Consider the following 18,722-nt stretch of genomic DNA (forward strand, 5'->3'; position numbering starts at 1 on the left):
AACAGAAAAAGATATGGATATAACTGGGCCGCACCATGACAAAACCAACATAGCGCGTTTGCGACCAGCATAGATCCTGACCAGACTGCGTATCCTTGCTGTTTGCTTTCAACGCTTATAATTGCAATTACAGAAACTGTTAGCGAACAGCATAATTCCTGGCCAAATTCGCGGATGCGTAGGCTAGCCTGGATCCATGCTGGTCGCAAATGCTGGTTTTCTCATGGCGCGGCTCAATCCATGCAGCAGCCCTGTAGTGATAGTAAATGTAAGATAAATGTAAAGACTTTTAAACTAATCAGCAAATTTAAATAAAACAGTATCATTATCAGTGATGGTCAGTCAAAATGATTTGACGTCCCGAGATGATTTTGAAATATTTTCATTTTTGGCCAGAATCCCTTATTAACTTACACCATTCATTCATGAATAGTCGGTGGTCTCCGGCAAACATTCCGATTCATGCAACGGGCGAAGAAGCTTAATTCCGATTTCTTTTGCAACGATGATCTACTTAAAACTATGCAATTAAAAGAAATGATCTATTGGTTAAAGGTGTCGGCCGCTCAACCTGGGGTCGTGGGTTCGAGCCCCACTGGAGTGACGACCACGCCTTCTCATATAACATCGGTACTGGTTTTTCCAGGAAGCGGACTCGAGAGTGTTTCAAATAAGATTCAAGCTTTCATCAGAATCGAGCTGACGCTAATAATATAAACTAAAAGGAATGATTTTAGTTTTTAGTATCAAACGAACAGATATATATTCTATATTTAGTATGTGTCTTCTTTCATTCAGTGTTATTAAAGACTTAGTTGAAATGAACACACCTATTCCCTGCCCGGTTGCTCTTGAATATAGGTTAAAAGTCATGTTAATACAACTTGGCTTTCTGTTTACTAGAAGTCGCAATAAAAATGAAAGTGGGTGTTATTTTTCAGCGTGAATGTATCTCGATACATATTGGACAAGCCGGGGTCCAGATGGGCAATGCATGCTGGGAGTTATATTGTCTGGAGCATGGAATCTTGCCTGACGGGCATATGGCCTTCAAAGACACCATAGAGTCAGACGATGCATCATTTGACACGTTTTTCTGCGAGACTGAGGGTGGCCAATATGTTCCAAGGGCTGTATTTATCGACCTTGAACCTACTGTTATAGGTAAATATTCAAGCCAGTTTATTTTTTTTAACTGATTGCAACTTTTGACCAAATTGGATAGAATTCTAGTACATTTATAAATGCTATATCGACAGTTTTGGTTGACTTAGGGACATGCATGTATTGTTGCCAGTAATTTGACATTAGGGGCATACATGTATTGTTGCAAAAAGTTGTTAACATACTGAGAACTGTACTAACTCGCACACCAATATGTCGTCTAAATACCTCATGTGATGGATTATTTTGCTTCCATTCTGTTTAGAACAAATAATGCAGATGTTGATGTATAAGCAACAAGAGCTGTCGGAGGACAGCAACGCTCGACTATTTAACAGCCTTGTCGCTTGAATAAATAAGAAAGTCGAAAAAGGGGCATAATTCATTAAAAAAGTAAAATAGGGTTATGGAACCTGCATAGTGCTTATCAGCTCATGACAGTGGACAAGTGTATGAAGTTTCAATCCATTCCCATTAGTGGGTACTGAGATACCAGCTTACATATAAGAATTTAACCCAAAAACTAAGTTGAAAAAGGGGCATAATTTTGTAAAATGCAAAGTTGAGTTATTGACCCTTTGCACTGCATGTCATATCATGACAGTGAACAAGTGTGTGAAGTTTCAATCCTTTCCCGTTAGTGGATACTGAGATACCAGCTTACATACAAAAACTTAACCAAAAATTTCTATGTTGAAAAAGGGGCATAATTTTGTAAAAATGCAAAATAAAGTTATGGGACCTGCTTTGTGCATGTCAGATCATGACAGTGAACAAGTGTGTGAAGTTTCAATCCATTCCCATTAGTGAGTACTGAGATACCTGCTTACATACAAAACCTTAACCAAAAAATTCTAAGTCGAAAAAGGGGCATAATTTTGTGAAAAAGCAAAATAGAGTTATGGAACCTGTGCAACGTAAGTCAGTTTATCACAGTAAATAAGTGTGTGAAGTTTCAATCCATTCCCACAAGTGGTTACTGAGATACCAGCTTACATACAAAACCTTAACCAAAAATTTCTAAGTCAAAAAAGGGGCATAATTTTGTAAAAAAACAAAACAGAGTTATGGAACCTGTGCAATGTAAGTCAGTTTATCACAGTGAATAAGTGTGTGAAGTTTCAATCCATTCCCACAAGTGGTTGCTGAGATGCCAGCTTACATACAAAAACTTAACCAAATCGGGACGCGGACGCGGACGCCGACGCGGACGCCGACGCATGGGCGAGTCCAATAGCTCTACTATTCTATGAATAGTCGAGCTAAAAATGAAAACTTCCTTTCAAAATAAATATGCAACCTACCTATGGCAAGTTTTAAATACGTTTAGAAACATATTACATATTATTAAAAGTGTAAATGTAAAAAGTTATAATAAAGAACAGCTGTGTTTTAGATAATTTACAATTTTGTTATTTTCTCTTGTCTACAATGCTAAACAAGGCACTGAAGTATAGTAAGTTAAATTAAAATGTATAGGTCGATCTACTCATTTACTAATAATATAAATTAGCTTGTGAAAGTATTTTTAAACAGTCAGTTAGCAAGGTATCTGACTCATGAATTGTTTTAAAAGTTTTGATTTAGCGGTGCCATCTGTAGGCTACATACACATTTAAAAGCTGGTTGTTTAAAACCTCTTTGTTGTCAATATAAGGACAAAAGTAAAACAAATATTTAAAACATATTGATTTAAAATACGAAACTAGTACAAAGGTTTTAACTTCTGAATATTTAATTGTCTGTTAACAACTGTCTAATGTCAGAAGTTTAAGGCGTTTCTTACATAGTTTAAAGGGATAACAGGTGGAATAGTAGATAAAAATTTAAGATACTTTTAATTCATTTGGAATTATTGTTTCTTATACTTAACTGGCATGCTTACTTTAAAAAAAAAAGGATCGATTAAAGTTTCTGACATTGACTACGTAAGAGCGCAATTTTCCTTCTTTTGCTCATCTGGCCTACGTCTGACAGGTTTGGATTACATATGAAAACTACTATAAAATGTCACATTTCACCATTTTTTTTTAAAAAAAGATGTAATTTATTTTTAAAAAAGGTTAATAGGTAGTTAATTTTATTGATCTAACATTTGCAACTTTATATATTGCCATGTACTGACTGACTCGCAAGATTTAGTTCGATATTTAATTTAGCCTTTTTTAGTTTCTATTCATTGGTAATTTAGTGTAGATAAAGTATGCAATAATGTCTTGAAGAATTACCTTTAAAATGCCGTTAGAATAGAATTATAGTATAATCAAATCTCATAAGTAAAATGTTTCAACTTCACCACTAGTCATAGCTTATTAAATTTTTTCAGTATTTTGCTTAACTGGCGGTAACTGTGAAAACTGAGAATAAAAAAGCTATACAAATATGTAATAGTCACAGGCAATTATGGCCAACCCCCTCCCCGCCCCAAAACCCCACTTCTTCGCCCATGCGCCGGGTAGGCCTACAAAAATAATACATGTAATAAACAGTTTCGTGTATTAATCTGGTTCAATGATGTTGCCTGCGTGACAATTTTGGTATATACGATTCAACCGACCTATTGCATATGTAAAGACATTAGTGTTCCACTGATTTTTAAAAGCTATCGATTTCTCGTCGAAATCCTAATGTCAGTTGTCAGGGCCTGTGTCATTTGATCCCGTCAGTCAATACCAATGATTAATAGTTTGGTGCCATTTAAAAGTGGAATTGATTATTGTTTCTAAGTGTCAATTTTACATTTTCATATCTTGTAATATTCAGATCATTGATGGTAAAATGTGAATTTTTAAAACATGCAGAAATTGTAACAAACAAGGTCTATGTTCTCCACCAATGCTCTGTTAATTACAAAAGCTATAAGATATTGGCTAATAGTTGACAGAGACGAATGAGAGATGGAGGAGTGGGTCCAGATCCCAAGAATCTGTGGTAATGATTTAAAATGCCATGTTTAAATTATAGAACATATTCTATCAAATTATATAATTACTGCTTTTTTCCTTGCAGATGAGGTTCGTACTGGTATTTTTCGCCAGCTGTTCCATCCGTCACAATTAATCACGGGAAAAGAGGATGCCGCCAATAACTACGGTCGGGGTTACTTTACCGTCGGCAAGGAAGTCATACACCTAGTGATGGATCGCATTCGCAAGTTAGCCGAGACTTGCACTGGCCTCCAGGGTTTTCTTTTGTTTCATAGTTTTGGTGGTGGTACGGGATCCGGCTTTTACTCTCTTCTCATTGAAAACCTGACAAATTATTTCCGAAAGAAATCCAAGCTGGAATTTTGTATCTATCCTTCTCCAAAAATCTCAACTGCTGTAGTGGAACCCTACAATGCTGTTTTGACTACACATTCAACACTGGAACACGCCAACTGCGCTTTCTTGTTTGACAATGAGGCAATTTACGACATATGTTGCAACAATTTGGATATTCAACGACCGAGCTATACAAATCTTAACAGGATTATTGGACAGGTTGTTAGTTCTACTACAGCTTCTCTACGATTTGATGGAGCCCTAAACGTTGACCTGACGGAATTCCAGACAAATCTAGTCCCTTATCCGCGTATTCACTTCCCACTGGTAACTTACGCTCCACTCATTTCGGTAGAAAAGGCTTATCATGAAACGTTTACCGTTCCTGAGATCACCCGTGCATGCTTCGAGCCCGGTAATCAGATGGTGAAATGTGACCCTCGCCGCGGAAAATACATGTCATGTTGTATGCTATACCGGGGTGATGTAGTCCCGAAGGATGTCAACGCATCCATCTCAGCAATCAAAAATAGCAAAAAAATTCCATTTGTTGAATGGTGTCCAACTGGTTTCAAGGTCGGAATAAACTACCAGCCGCCGACGGTCATACCTGGCGGCGATCTTCCCTCCCTGCGACGGTCAGTTTGCATGTTGAGTAATAACACTTCAATAGTCGACGCCTTTGCCCGCATTAACCACACGTTTGACTTAATGTATGCTAAAAGAGCTTTTGTTCATTGGTATGTTGGCGAGGGAATGGAGGAAGGTGAGTTCAGCGATGCTCGGGAAGATTTGGCAGCATTGGAGAAGGATTTCGAGGAAGTTTCTGCCGACGTTGAAGACATGTATTATGAAGTCATGTACGAAGACGAAGATGACGAAATGGTTGTGAAAGTACATGACAATACAAAGGCAGAAAAGTTAACAGAGGTACAAGAACAGGAAGAAGATGCTGAAGCTGAAGACACTGAGATAGATAACGCTTAGGGCGATGCGCATTGAATTTAACAATTTAACTGAAGACAAAGATAACCGTTGCTGAGAATTGAGCTAAAATTTAAAACTGAGATATAAAGTGTTGGTTAGTTTGCAAACAAATACGGCATAGATTTTACTAGAGAAATAAATCTCATGACAATCAACATTAAATCAAAATCAAATATTAGACTAGCCACTAGACTGATAAAGAATTTGTCACAATTTTTTTTTTAAAAATGTGATTTTTTTTATTTATGTTATTGTGACAAATGCCGGTATAATTTACAGACTGTCTCAGAGAACTGATTCTAATATTATGATATTGGACCTAAGATATAGACTGGCTATATTCACAATTTTAAAAATAAAAATTAAACAAGAGGGCAAAGATGTCCCTAGGTCGCTCACCAGAGTAACACACCATCACAGTGTAAACATGTTTGTCCTAGTGACCAAGTTTTTGACACCACGTGACCCAGTTTCAAACTCGTCCGAGTTTTCAAGGAGATAAACATTCTGACGTTTCATGAAGATTGGAGGAAAAATGTGACCGCTAGAGTGAAAACAAGATTTTTCTTCTATTTGGCCTAGTGACCTAGTTTTTTACCCAACCGGACCCAATTTTTAACCCGTCCGAAATTTCATAGAGACAAATATTCTGACCAATTTTCATTAAGATTGTGAGTGTAAACAAGCATTTTCTTTGATTTAACCTAGTGACCTAGTTTTTGAGTATAACCCATCCATGATACCACAAAAAACAAACACTCTGACAAAGTTTTGTGAAGATTGGAGCAAAAAAGTGGCCTCTAGAGTGTTAACAAGCTTTTCCTTTGATTTTACCAAGTGACCTAGTTTTTAAACCTACATGACCCAGATTTGAAATCATAAAATACTTCATGATACCAAACATTCTGACCAAGTTTTATGAAGATTGAATCAAACAAGTGGCCCATAGAGTGTAAACAAGCTTTTTCTTTGATTTGACCTGGTTACCTAGTTTTTGATCCCACGTAACCCAGATAAAAATTCGTCCGAGATTTCATAGAGACAAACATTCTGATTAAGTTTCATGCAAATCCGGTGAAAAATGCAGCCCCTATTGCATACACAAGGTTTATCTTTGATTTGACCAGGTGACCTAGTTTTTGACCCCACATGACCCATTTTACATAACTTGTCTTTGTTTGCTATTTGAAAATTCCAGAAATGTTAGTGTACTTTTATGACTTTTCAGAAATAGGTTGAAGTCAAAAATGAGTAAGTTTATAAGACGTCATCAGATTTTATTGATTTTTTGAAGTATCATCAACAACAAATTTTTCAAAGCGAATGCCAAATCACAAGAAGTAACCTTCTGCTATTTTAAAAACAAGAGGCGAGTTATCTATTTTGTTCGGTACACGCTTTTGTAAATAGTCTCGAAACTTTACTTAACAAAAAAAAACGTTGTTTTTTTTTTTTTTTTGCGTACAGAGAAGATTTATTAGAACATGTAGATGACCACTCTATATACGCTATTTAGAGAAATTCTGTTAAATTCACAACTTAGGTGGTAAGGATTTTCACGTATGATGCCAATGTTTAGTTAACTGCTCCAGTTAAATCTAAAATTTCGTCAACGTTATAAGCGACAAAATGGCTGAAGAAGGAAAGCATGATATTTTGTGTCTTTCAAGAAGACGAATTTGGAGATGATGGGATGGAATCTTTAACAGGCTCAATGAACTTGTTCCTCCTTCAGGAAAAATAAACACCACACAAAAAGACAAACACTAACATGAGAATATTCTTGTCATTCGTAAGAGTTAAGAAGAAACAAATAGTCCAAGCATAAACTATGCAAAAGCAGAGATAACAGTCTTGTCGGCAGACTAGCAGATTCAAATTAGATGTAACTAATATGAAATAAGGCAAAGCCTCAAAGCGAGCTCAAAGAAATCAGGTTTAGCTAAAATATATATATATATATATATATATCATTTATATGTAACAAAGAAACTATTCAAAGAATTCGCGAGAACCTATTCACTTGAAAAGAGCAAGTTTACATTTAGGTCAGATGGAAGTAACTAACAATGCTTCTGATTGGTTGAAAAAGTATATGGTATTCCGCGGTGTATATTTACCATGTAAAGTGATCTCCCATTGGTGTAAAATATATTGGATGTGTTTGAAAACTATCTTATTTCATAAAATAAAACTGTAATCCATGATTACTGGCTAAAATAATATGGAATGATGCATTTTGTATGAGAAATATGCATGTTTTATCAGTAGAGAATTTTCATGAAAAATATAAAAAAATCACTGCCGGACTAGGGGTAACCAAGTTCAAAGAGAAAAAAGTGCCCAAAAGTGATGGTCAACATGTACATTTCTTGCAGTTTTTCGATAGTTCTTGGATAGTTCTTTCATCCTGAGTAGGTGGCATCAAAAGTTTAAATGTTAGGAAAGGCCCATGACCGGAAACATTACAATGTGGGCCTATGGAAATTGAGTTGGTTCCATATGACCTAAAGTGTCATCATAACTGTAGGGCAGCGAATATCATACTTTGCAGTATTCACGGGAAGCCGGTGTCACGGTGACGTCATTACCTATTCGCCGCGTTCTTGTTGGAAATTTGCTCACATCTCTAATACTAGGTTAAATACTTTTTTTAGATGTCAAAAATATATTATGTGAAGAACAGGCTGGATTTAGAAAGAAATTGTACTGTGCTTTTGTGGATTATCGCAAAGCCTTCGACTCAAGTCAATCGATTTGCTTTATGGCGCAAAATTTTAGGTTACAATATTGATCTAAATGTTTTAAAATTATTCTCAACATGTATGAAAAAGCGAAGTCTTATGTAAAAGCAAACAATACACTGTCCGATTTTTTGTGTGAGTCGTACTGGTGTAAGACAGGGTGAAAATCACTCTCCTGTTCTATTTTCTTTATTCTTGAATGATTTGAATAGCTTTATGTCTAGTAAATTTGATGGTCTTCAGCTATTATCTGATAATGTTAGTCATATGTTAAGTGATAACGATGAGGTTTTCTTTAAATTATATTTGTTATTAGATCTATATGCTGATGACACAGTCATCTTAGCAGAGAATGCAAATTGACCTCCAGTCAGCCCTTAATGATATGTCAGAGTACTATACCTTATGGGGGCTAAAGGTTAACACGAGTTTAGATGTTATTACTGCAGTTTAGATTCCACTTTTCTTGAAGTAATAGATCACACCTCAACAAAACACAGTGACAGCATTTTGAAGGTAAAACAGAAAGTCTATTTAAATAAAAAAAAAACAACAAAAAACATTTTCCCTGTCCACAAAAACTTTCAAATTATACCAGCAGAAATTTCTTCTCAAAACAAATTTATAACCTCTATTCAAGAATCAGGGGCTTGGAAAGTAAAAATATCTAAATGTTTAGAATATGTAGACATTTTACATCACCCGGAAAGAAAGTGCTCAGACTATCTTCAACTCCAGTGAAAGCAGACAACACACAGGCGTCTTCAGTAATCGACAATACCGATGATGAAGAAGCAGTTTTGAGGCATATGTTGGTACACAGACAAATGACTGTTTGGTTGTTGATTATAACAGCGACCAGTATGATGAGGAAATAAAAAATCTGACACAGCGAATAGTAAAATGCATTCCAACATCATTTCTTATCCAGCATGAACTCTTCCTCAAGTTTACCGCTGTGAAGAGACATAATTCTGTCAAAAAAATCAGGTTTCATGGGAATTGTTTCCATGCAGATGTTGATGATAAAGATGTACGAGTTTCAGAAAACGAAGCTTGCCCAAAACCGTTAACTTGAAAAATCCTAAATATAACACCTTGGTGACCTTGACCTTGGGTATAATGGGCACAGCTCCTGTATGAACTTTGTTTGTACGCTGCACAATTTTTATGTGAAGTTAAAGTAAGATATTAGCAATAATAACAAAGATATGACAGAAAAACAAAGGTAGCCGAAAAACTAACCTGAAAAGAGACAGCATATGTCCAGAGACCAACTATGAGATGAGATAGCATATGACCAGAGACCAACTGTGAGCAGAAACAGCGTATGACCAGTGTCCAATTCTGAGAAGAGACAGCATATGACCAGAGACCAACTATAAGCAGAAACAGTATATGACCAGAGACCAACTCTGAGAAGAGACAGCATATGACCAGAGACCAACCATAAGCAGAAACAGTATATGACCAGAGACCAACTTTGAGGAGAGGCAACATATGACCAGAGACTAAATATAAGCAGAAACAGTATATGACCAGAGACCAACTAAGAGAAGAGACAGCGATGACCAGAGACCAACTGTGAGCAGAAACAGTATATGACCAGAGACCAACTTTGAGGAGTGGCAACATATGACCAGAGACCAACTATAAGCAGAAACAATACATGACCAGAGACCAACTGTGAGCAGAGACAGCATATGACTAGTGACCAACTATGAGAAGAGACAGCATATGACCAGAGACAAACTGTGAGCAGAGACAGAATATGACCAGAGACCAACTGTGAGCAGAGGCAGAATATGACCAGAGACCAACTGTGAGAAGAGACAGCATATGACTAGTGACAAACTGTGAGAAGAGACAGAATATGACCAGAGACCAACTGTGAGCAGAGACAGAATATGACCAGAGACCAACTATGAGAAGAGACAGCATATGACCTGAGACCAACTGTGAGCAGAGACAGAATATGACCAGAGACCAACTGTGAGAAGAGACAGTATATGACCAGAGACCAACTGTGAGAAAAGACAGCTTATGACCAGAGGCCAACTGTGACGAGAGACAACATATGACCAGAGACCAACTGTGAGCAAAGACAGCATATGACTAGAGACCAACTGTGAGCAAAGACAGCATATGACCAGAGACCAACTGTGAGAAAAGACAGCTTATGACCAGAGACCAACTGTGAGAAGAGACAGCATATGACCAGAGACCAACCATAAGCAGAAACAGTATATGACCAGAGACCAACTTTGAGGAGAGGCAACATATGACCAGAGACTAAATATAAGCAGAAACAGTATATGACCAGAGACCAACTAAGAGAAGAGACAGCGATGACCAGAGACCAACTGTGAGCAGAAACAGTATATGACCAGAGACCAACTTTGAGGAGTGGCAACATATGACCAGAGACCAACTATAAGCAGAAACAATACATGACCAGAGACCAACTGTGAGCAGAGACAGCATATGACTAGTGACCAACTATGAGAAGAGACAGCATATGACCAGAGACCAACTGTGAGCAGAGACAGAATATGACCAGAGACCAACTGTGAGCAGAGGCAGAATATGACCAGAGACCAACTGTGAGAAGAGACAGCATATGACTAGTGACAAACTGTGAGAAGAGACAGAATATGACCAGAGACCAACTGTGAGCAGAGACAGAATATGACCAGAGACCAACTATGAGAAGAGACAGCATATGACCTGAGACCAACTGTGAGCAGAGACAGAATATGACCAGAGACCAACTGTGAGAAGAGACAGTATATGACCAGAGACCAACTGTGAGAAAAGACAGCTTATGACCAGAGGCCAACTGTGACGAGAGACAACATATGACCAGAGACCAACTGTGAGCAAAGACAGCATATGACTAGAGACCAACTGTGAGCAAAGACAGCATATGACCAGAGACCAACTGTGAGAAAAGACAGCTTATGACCAGAGACCAACTGTGACGAGAGACAACATATGACCAGAGACCAACTGTGAGAAGAGACAGCATATGACCAGAGACCAACTGTGAGCAAAGACAGCATATGACTAGAGACCAACTGTGAGCAAAGACAGCATATGACCAGAGACCAACTGTGAGCAGAGACAGCATATGACCAGAGACCAACTATGAGCAGAGACAGCATATGACCAGAGACCAACTGTGAGCAGAGTCAACATATGACCAGAGACCAACTGTGAGCAGGTATATATAAGAAAAAAGTAACAAAGGGCCATAACTCCCGAACATGTGGAGCAAATCCAAAAAAAATTTCTTCCTGCACAACTTGGCATCGGTAGTAGTAATCCCTGAGTTTTAATCAATTCCGTCCTATAATGAATGAGGAGTTGCGGTCACAAAAATGCTGCACGGACGCACGCACGGACGGGTGCCATTTCCATATTCTCCTCCGATGCGGGGGATAATTATGTTGTAAGTGTACCTTAGATGGGTTAGGGTTTGGGTTAGGGGACGTTTTTCTATAGGGGGTCACAATTCTATGTGAGGGTCATTTTTCTACGTGTGGGGGAGTCATAATATTATGACCGGGGAGTCACTATTCTATATAAAATAATGACCAGGGGATCATAATATTATGACCGGGGGGTCATTATTCTATGGGGGTCAGTTTATAACGTTACACCGCCACGCGGCAGCGGCACATAAAGACTGTTATTGTGATAAATAAAATCTTTAAAATACTGCTGTCGTGATAGTTAATAAAATCTTTAGATTTCTCGGAATCACTGAATACAGCCAGACACAATTATAGCAGACTTGATTTGACTGAGTCTGTGAGTGTGAAACTCTGAAATTAAGAAGCAGTAAAATAATTTCTGAGCATCCAGTATGTAAACCGTTATCCCTCAGTAAGAAAAGCAAATGTTTTGATTGCAAGAAAGAGTCTAAACCTTTGCCCGGTGGAAAATCGAAGACGATAGCTGTATCGAAGACATGAGAATTTATATATCAAAAGTACTACCTTTTGGGGCCAACACTCGTCCGAGAGTGCTTGTCATATGGCAATATGAAAGAGTGCTTGACATATGGCAATATGAAAGAAACGACTTATGATTATTTGCTTTGTTACACACCTTCTGATGATAATAAGTGCAAAGTACAAAGTTCCAAAGCTTTGTTACACACCTTCTGATGATAATAAGTGCAAAGTACAAAGTTCCAAAGCTTTGGTTTACATGAAAAATTATTTAAACAAAGAATTCAACGCAGAAATACCAATTTATAAAGGACGAAAATTCAGACAAAATGCAAGTTTCAAAGCTATACCTTTTATTGTATTCAAGAGTTAACAAAGAAATTCCAGTTTTCAAGGTAAAAATGCCATAATTCTGAAGAAAATCATTTGACGGTAACACTCACATTCTAATGATTATGAAATCTACAAAACTGCAAAGCTATAGCTCTCATATTATTGCGGAAGAGTGGACATAAAACATTAAAGCAAGAAACTTCGGTTTTCTATGGTGACATATTTCTGCATCCATTTAAGCAGATAGTTTTCGCGAAAATTCGTACAGTTTTCGTGAAAATTTAAAAAGAAACTCTTGTTCTAAGTGAAAGAAATTCACGATAGTGCCAACTACTGCATATGATAACAGATACGGAATGAACGAAATAATAAAGGGAGTTAAAAATACGTTGATTTAGTAACCCATCTGAATGTTATAATTAAATATCTATAAGTTTAAGACACTCTTAGGGGTGGTGAGATGGATATAACACACTTCATTTTGTAGAGGGGACTATTGAGTTATCTTTATGCAGAACTGGGCACTATTTTGACTGATATATATATAGTCTAGATAACCAGATATTTTCACGAAAACGTTCTCCTAATTTCACGAAAGTTTATTCAATGCAGAAATATGCCACCATAGTTTTCTATGTATAAATAGTTATAATTCTGACACAATGCATGTGACATTTATAGTTCTTGGCGCTACTCACCTAAGGATGGTAAAAAGGTGTACAAAGTTTCGAAGGTATTGCTCATAGTTTTTGAGAAAAGAAATGGATGTAAAACAAAAAATCTTACCATTCGCCAACGCCGATACCGACGACAATACCTCGCAGATGCTTAAAAACATCAGACGAGCTGAACGAGCCATAAGGTACAGTCGACAGTCTCGGAGAAGTGAAAGGTACAAAATCAAGAAAACGAAAGCAGTGAAAAGCCTGAAATTTACTGCCCATACATGAAAATTCAGTAATGCAACCAATATTGATCTCAGTTCTGCTTAAACATATTCGCAATAGAATAAGACAGAAGATATATAAGTAAAGTAAAGTTAAGTAAAGTGTTTGTTTATTATAGTGTCACCCAGCCAAGTTGGCTTATGAGACACCTAGATACACTGAACAGCATTACTTCCCGATTCCTATCTTTTAATGCCAGGCACCAGGCAGGTAGGCAATCGGTAACCATTATTTAACTAGCTGGCGGCTCACCAACCGGTCTCTCTTCAGTAACAAGGCTCGAACCTATATGTAAACTAGCTATGCATTGTATTCATGCGGATAAAATTATAACTATTCTTAAAAATCTCAAAAACAAGTCTAAAAATGGGTTAATTTTGCTGAAGTGGCTTCTTATATATCTGATTTAAAATCCAAGATGGAATCATCTGACTTACACAGCTAGAATCACAAACAATACGCCATGAGTGTGTGTACGCGCAAGTATGCTTGTGCGTGTTTGTGTGCGTGTGTGTTCGGGTTTAACGTCTTTTGCAACAATATTTCAGTCATATAAACGAAAATGTCTACTTGTAGCAGTGAGCACAATGCCGAACCATATAGTGTTGCCTCACTGGAACATCACACCGTAGACACGTGACATGATATCTACTCAGTCTCGTTATACTGACATCGGGCTGACCAGTCCTAGCACTATCCTCTTGTTGTTGAGCGCCAAGTGAGAAGGCTTCCAGTACCATGTTTTACGTCTTTGGTACGACCGAACCCACGACCTCCCGCACTCGAAGCGGGCGATCTATCACAAGGCTACTGAAGCGGTCGCAATACGTCATGAGAGTGTAATATAAAGTAAACACAATTAGACCGCTGTTCCGTCACATGGTCCAATCTGCGAGCTTCAAGTAAATTTCATGTCTAAATTATATACACGCGACCTACTTCCTATGTATCAGGATCAATATATTATCTTTTCGTCTGTGAAGTCCGCGCAAAGTATTTAAACGGAGCTACCTACACCGTGAATGTGAAGCTCTGGTATATCATCAACTTAAAATTTCAATATATACAAAAAGTAATTATTACGTTTTACAGTAATTACATGTATACTAAGTAAAAATGTGTCTGTTTATTTTTTTTCATAATGAAAATATATCAGATGTAGAAACTATGAAATGAATAGAATTTCGTCAAGTTATGAAATAAAGATTTACCTGTAATTATACGTTATTTGTTTTGTATGGAGAAATATGAACGAGTTCTGCAGCTAGAATATTGCTTGACTTCGGGAGCGAAATATCATTCCACTAAAGAACGAGTACATATCGTTCGATACAACGCTAATAACCTTTTTGTCACAAACGTATCTACACTTACGTCACTCCTTTGACCTCGCAGTACTGTAATTTTAATATTAGACTGCTTTCAATGGAACTCAGTACTTTAGCCCAACATTAAAATTTTTGTTTAATATTGAACTGGACTGCACGAGGAAAAGAATTACTACATACATTCAATTTACTCACGAGTGTAGTCCAATATTTAGCAAATGTTGGATTCCATACAAATATATTACTGTAACCCACTGAAAGATGTTCATAAATTTACACATTACTGAAAGTGAAAAAGAAATTAATAACAAAACAAAGGTTTGTGTATATATGCCTAATTAATATGGAAGTAATCGCAAAATATTCTAAGGCATTGTGCATTTTTTGCATGCGTCCACGTAGTCTTACTCCCGAAACGACACCTTCCTAGAGACAAATCTTTCCTTAAACATTATGACATTGGGCCCGCATGCCCTTACAAACATATTTTAAGCCTTTAATGCCTAGAACAGCAATCTATTAAATTATGCGTTTATGAAACGGGTGACATTCCGTAATATGAAAAAACCCGTGTTCCTTTCAGAATATAAACGTTTATAGCACCCTACATATTATAACAAAATACCTTCATTTCTTGTGTCTGAAGCATATGCTCATTTTTTTTTCAGACTGCCTATTTGGAAAAAAAACTATCTGCAAATAAGGTACCAAAGGTTTTTTTTTTAAAAAAACATGTACGTACATGCCTTAGTACAACCTTAGTTTTGCCACAATGTTTTGGAATTTTGTACTCATATATTTTATTTTGATTTATGCTTTCGAATGAAATAAGTGAAAAATATATTTGATAAATTCAAAGTGAAAAATATCAAATATACTTTCACGGTATCCAGTTGGAACCACTTTAAATATATTTCCCCTTAGGCTGCCCCAGACACTGTCACCCATTGCGATAATAACTTCAATAAGAGTAGATTTTGGTGTACAAATCAAATTAATATCGAAACCAAGTTTTTATTTTTGGTTGCATTTTTTGCTTCCAGAGGATCTTTTTACAGATTTTATTCCTTAGTTTTAGCTTCCGTCAGCATGCTCATGCATTTGAAACAGATATCGTTAGTATAGTTGACTACTGCTTCGTAGCTGTTGATAAATATGAAAGGGCTGTCTGTAAGCTCTTGCAAAACTTTAGATTTTAGGGATTCATATTGAACTGATACTCAAAACATTTATTCTCAAGCAGGTAAATAAATAACAAATGACCCATTGTCGCATTCAGTGCACATGTCCGCAGCAGTCAATTTTCAATTTTCTCCGGCTGTCCGATTCCAACTACGCTTTCAATCAACATTATCTGCACGCTATGCCCTTCCTATTGAAAAAGCTAACGCAATAAAATAACAAATAAGCACTTAAAGCACTTAACCCTTGCCATGAGTTAAAAAAATCCATTAGTTGTTTTCAGTATGTCGGTGGACGGATAGCTCAGTGGTTTGCACACTGGCCTTCCAATCCTGAGGTCGGGGGTTCGATCCCCGGCAGCTACTCGGGAATTTTCAGAAACGCTTTTCAGTGTTTCCCACCCAACTAGAGGTGTACCGGTCAGGAACCCAGGCAATCCTTGCGTGTATCAGTGCTATACACTGGGCACGTTAAGACCCAGGCTGTCTGTTCGCAATGAGCTAGGCTAAGTTAGCCGGACAAGCCTGCATCTGATTTCTGATCTCTCTGTCGTGGGGGCTTTGTCTCACTCTGACCCTCTGGTCAGATCACTCTGTGTCTGTACTAGTAGAGGATGAATTATGCGCCCTGTGTGGCTGCATTTGAACTATGTAAAGCGCCTTTGAACGTGAAATTGATCATGAAAAGGGCGCTATATAGATCTGGTATAATAATAATAATAATAATGTCACAAACACAGGCACTCGGTTGCACTGATAGTATTTTTTCTTATATTGGCCTGTACCTACTGTTTGTTGGTTTTAATACGTGCACCAGTACTCCCTGTATTCAAAAAGTTGATTTACTGTAAGAGAATCCCTTTTATAAATAAAGTTAAAATTTTAGGTTTTGGTATATCATTCAAATATAAGGCATATCTGACAAGGCAACGGAAGTGTTTGGCCGGTGTATGACGGGTAATGACTGGTTTTGCAAAAGGTTTTGAACCATTAAATTATTTCCGGCTTTTGCGCGTTGAGCATGACTGTTGTCTTTTTTAACTATGTGATAAAAATAAATTGGTTATACAAGGTCAAAAACAAGCTCACTACATTAAATCATAGAAAAAAAACTTATTGACAATCTACATGTCAGATTTTTAACTTATAAAAATTGAAAATGTATTTCTGTATGAAAGGTAGGTATATACTTCATAAGTGGGTACAGGCAGGTAATCTCTCTCTCTCTCTCTCTCTCTCTCTCTCTCTCTCTTTCTCTCTCTAAAAAGAGTTCTAAAAGACTGATGGGTCTAACATCAGCTAAAATGAGAAGGCTAAAGGAATGTTAGCATGGTAAGTGTGATTAAAAAAGAACAAGCATTAAAAGATAATAAAAACCCCCATAGCTCTCTGGTCTAGTACATGTACAGTATGGTTGCTACAGCCACTTTGAAAGCTTCAAGGTCAGGGTGGTCAAGATTATTCCACAGTACATCTGAAAATTTGTGGTCAGGTTATTCTACAAGGTCAAGGTTATTCCATAGTATTGCTTGTGTGCAAGATGGTATATGCATATTCAAGCTGTGAACGGACAAGTATTTGTATGCTTATGTTTTGACGTTTTCGTTGGTTGTTGTGATGTTTCCTTTTATGATTATGAAATTAAGAGTTTATTAGCATTTAAAGATATTTTAGTGATATTTTAGATCTGTCACACTAAGATATTTTGCACTGGCAATTAACTCTAAAATATAGCCATGGAGTAAATATTTGGTTTTGCTGACAGCTTTGATTTTTGTGACATGTGGTGCCTAATTCAGAAGGATTAAACTCCAAGTCCCACTCATTTTCCCATTGTTATAGCTTGTTAAGATTTTCCTGGAGGATTTTGTTGTCATCGGCAGAATTGATATCATAATAAGGTACATGTGTACTACATTATCGTCGGCAAAGTGTCGGATTTGAGACTTGATTGAAAATGGGAGATCGCTAATATAATATAGAAAATACTGAGGTCTAAGGATGGAACCTTGTGGAAACCCAGATATCATTGGTACTTCTTTGGAATTTCGCCCTCAAAAAACTACAAATTGACTTTCTATCAAGTAGAAATGCATAATACCACTTGAAGACTTGTGGACAGACACCATGATCTGGAAGTTTTAGAAGAAACCTTAACAAAAGCCTTACTGAAGTCGAATAGAATTAAGTCACTTTGTTTACTGAAACTGAAACTGAAACTGCTTTATTTGATTAAACGCCTAATTTTACACATAGTATATTCACTGGCGTTGTACATTAAATTTTACCAGATTTATATAGCGCCCAAGGCGCTTTACATAGTTCAAATGCAGCCACATAGGGCGCATAATTCATCCTCTACTAGTACAGACACAGAGCGATCTGACCAGAGGGACAGAGTGAGACAAAGCCCCCACGACAGAGAGATCAGAAATCAGATACAGGCTTATCCGGCTAACTTAGCCTAGCTCGTTTCGAATAGACAGCCTGGTTCTTTAACGTGCCCAGTGTATAGCACTGATACACGCAAGGATTGCCTGGGTTCCTGACCAGTACACCTCTAGTTGGGTGGGAAACACTGAAAAGCGTTTCTGAAAATTCCCGAGTAGCTGCCAGGGATCGAACCCCGACCTCAGGATTGGAAGGCCAGTGTGCAAACCACTGAGCTATCCGTCCACCTCAGGCACTGTTCCCACAAAATGGAGATAATATGTTCACTTTGTTTACGATTGGAAATGCTGTTAATCAGCTCATCTATTAACTTGATTAGTTGAGTTTCACAATATCTCCTTCAGAAAAGCCATGTTGGAGGTCATAAT

At 37.3% G+C, this 18,722-nt stretch overlaps 1 protein-coding gene across 1 annotated transcript; it reads left to right on the forward strand.

Annotated features, from left to right (window-relative positions):
• Positions 1 to 938: 938 nt before the first annotated feature.
• On the forward strand, positions 939 to 6,131 carry LOC123532279 (tubulin alpha-4 chain-like). The gene is made up of 2 exons (XM_045313685.2): positions 939 to 1,164; positions 4,174 to 6,131. Exons 1-2 carry the CDS (start codon positions 984 to 986, stop codon positions 5,412 to 5,414), a joined length of 1,422 nt encoding a protein of 473 aa, XP_045169620.2. The 5' UTR covers positions 939 to 983; the 3' UTR covers positions 5,415 to 6,131.
• The last annotated feature ends 12,591 nt before the right edge of the window (positions 6,132 to 18,722 follow it).

The sequence above is a fragment of the Mercenaria mercenaria genome, chromosome 11, assembly GCF_021730395.1.
Source record: "Mercenaria mercenaria strain notata chromosome 11, MADL_Memer_1, whole genome shotgun sequence".
Lineage (NCBI taxonomy): Eukaryota > Metazoa > Mollusca > Bivalvia > Venerida > Veneridae > Mercenaria > Mercenaria mercenaria.

Coding starts and splice junctions, on each gene's coding strand:
- LOC123532279 (XM_045313685.2), top strand. CDS start 984: ATGGGCAATGCATGCTGGGAGTTATATTGTCTGGAGCATGGAATCTTG. Junction 1,165..4,173: donor CCTTGAACCTACTGTTATAG/GTAAATATTCAA, acceptor TTTTCCTTGCAG/ATGAGGTTCGTACTGGTATT.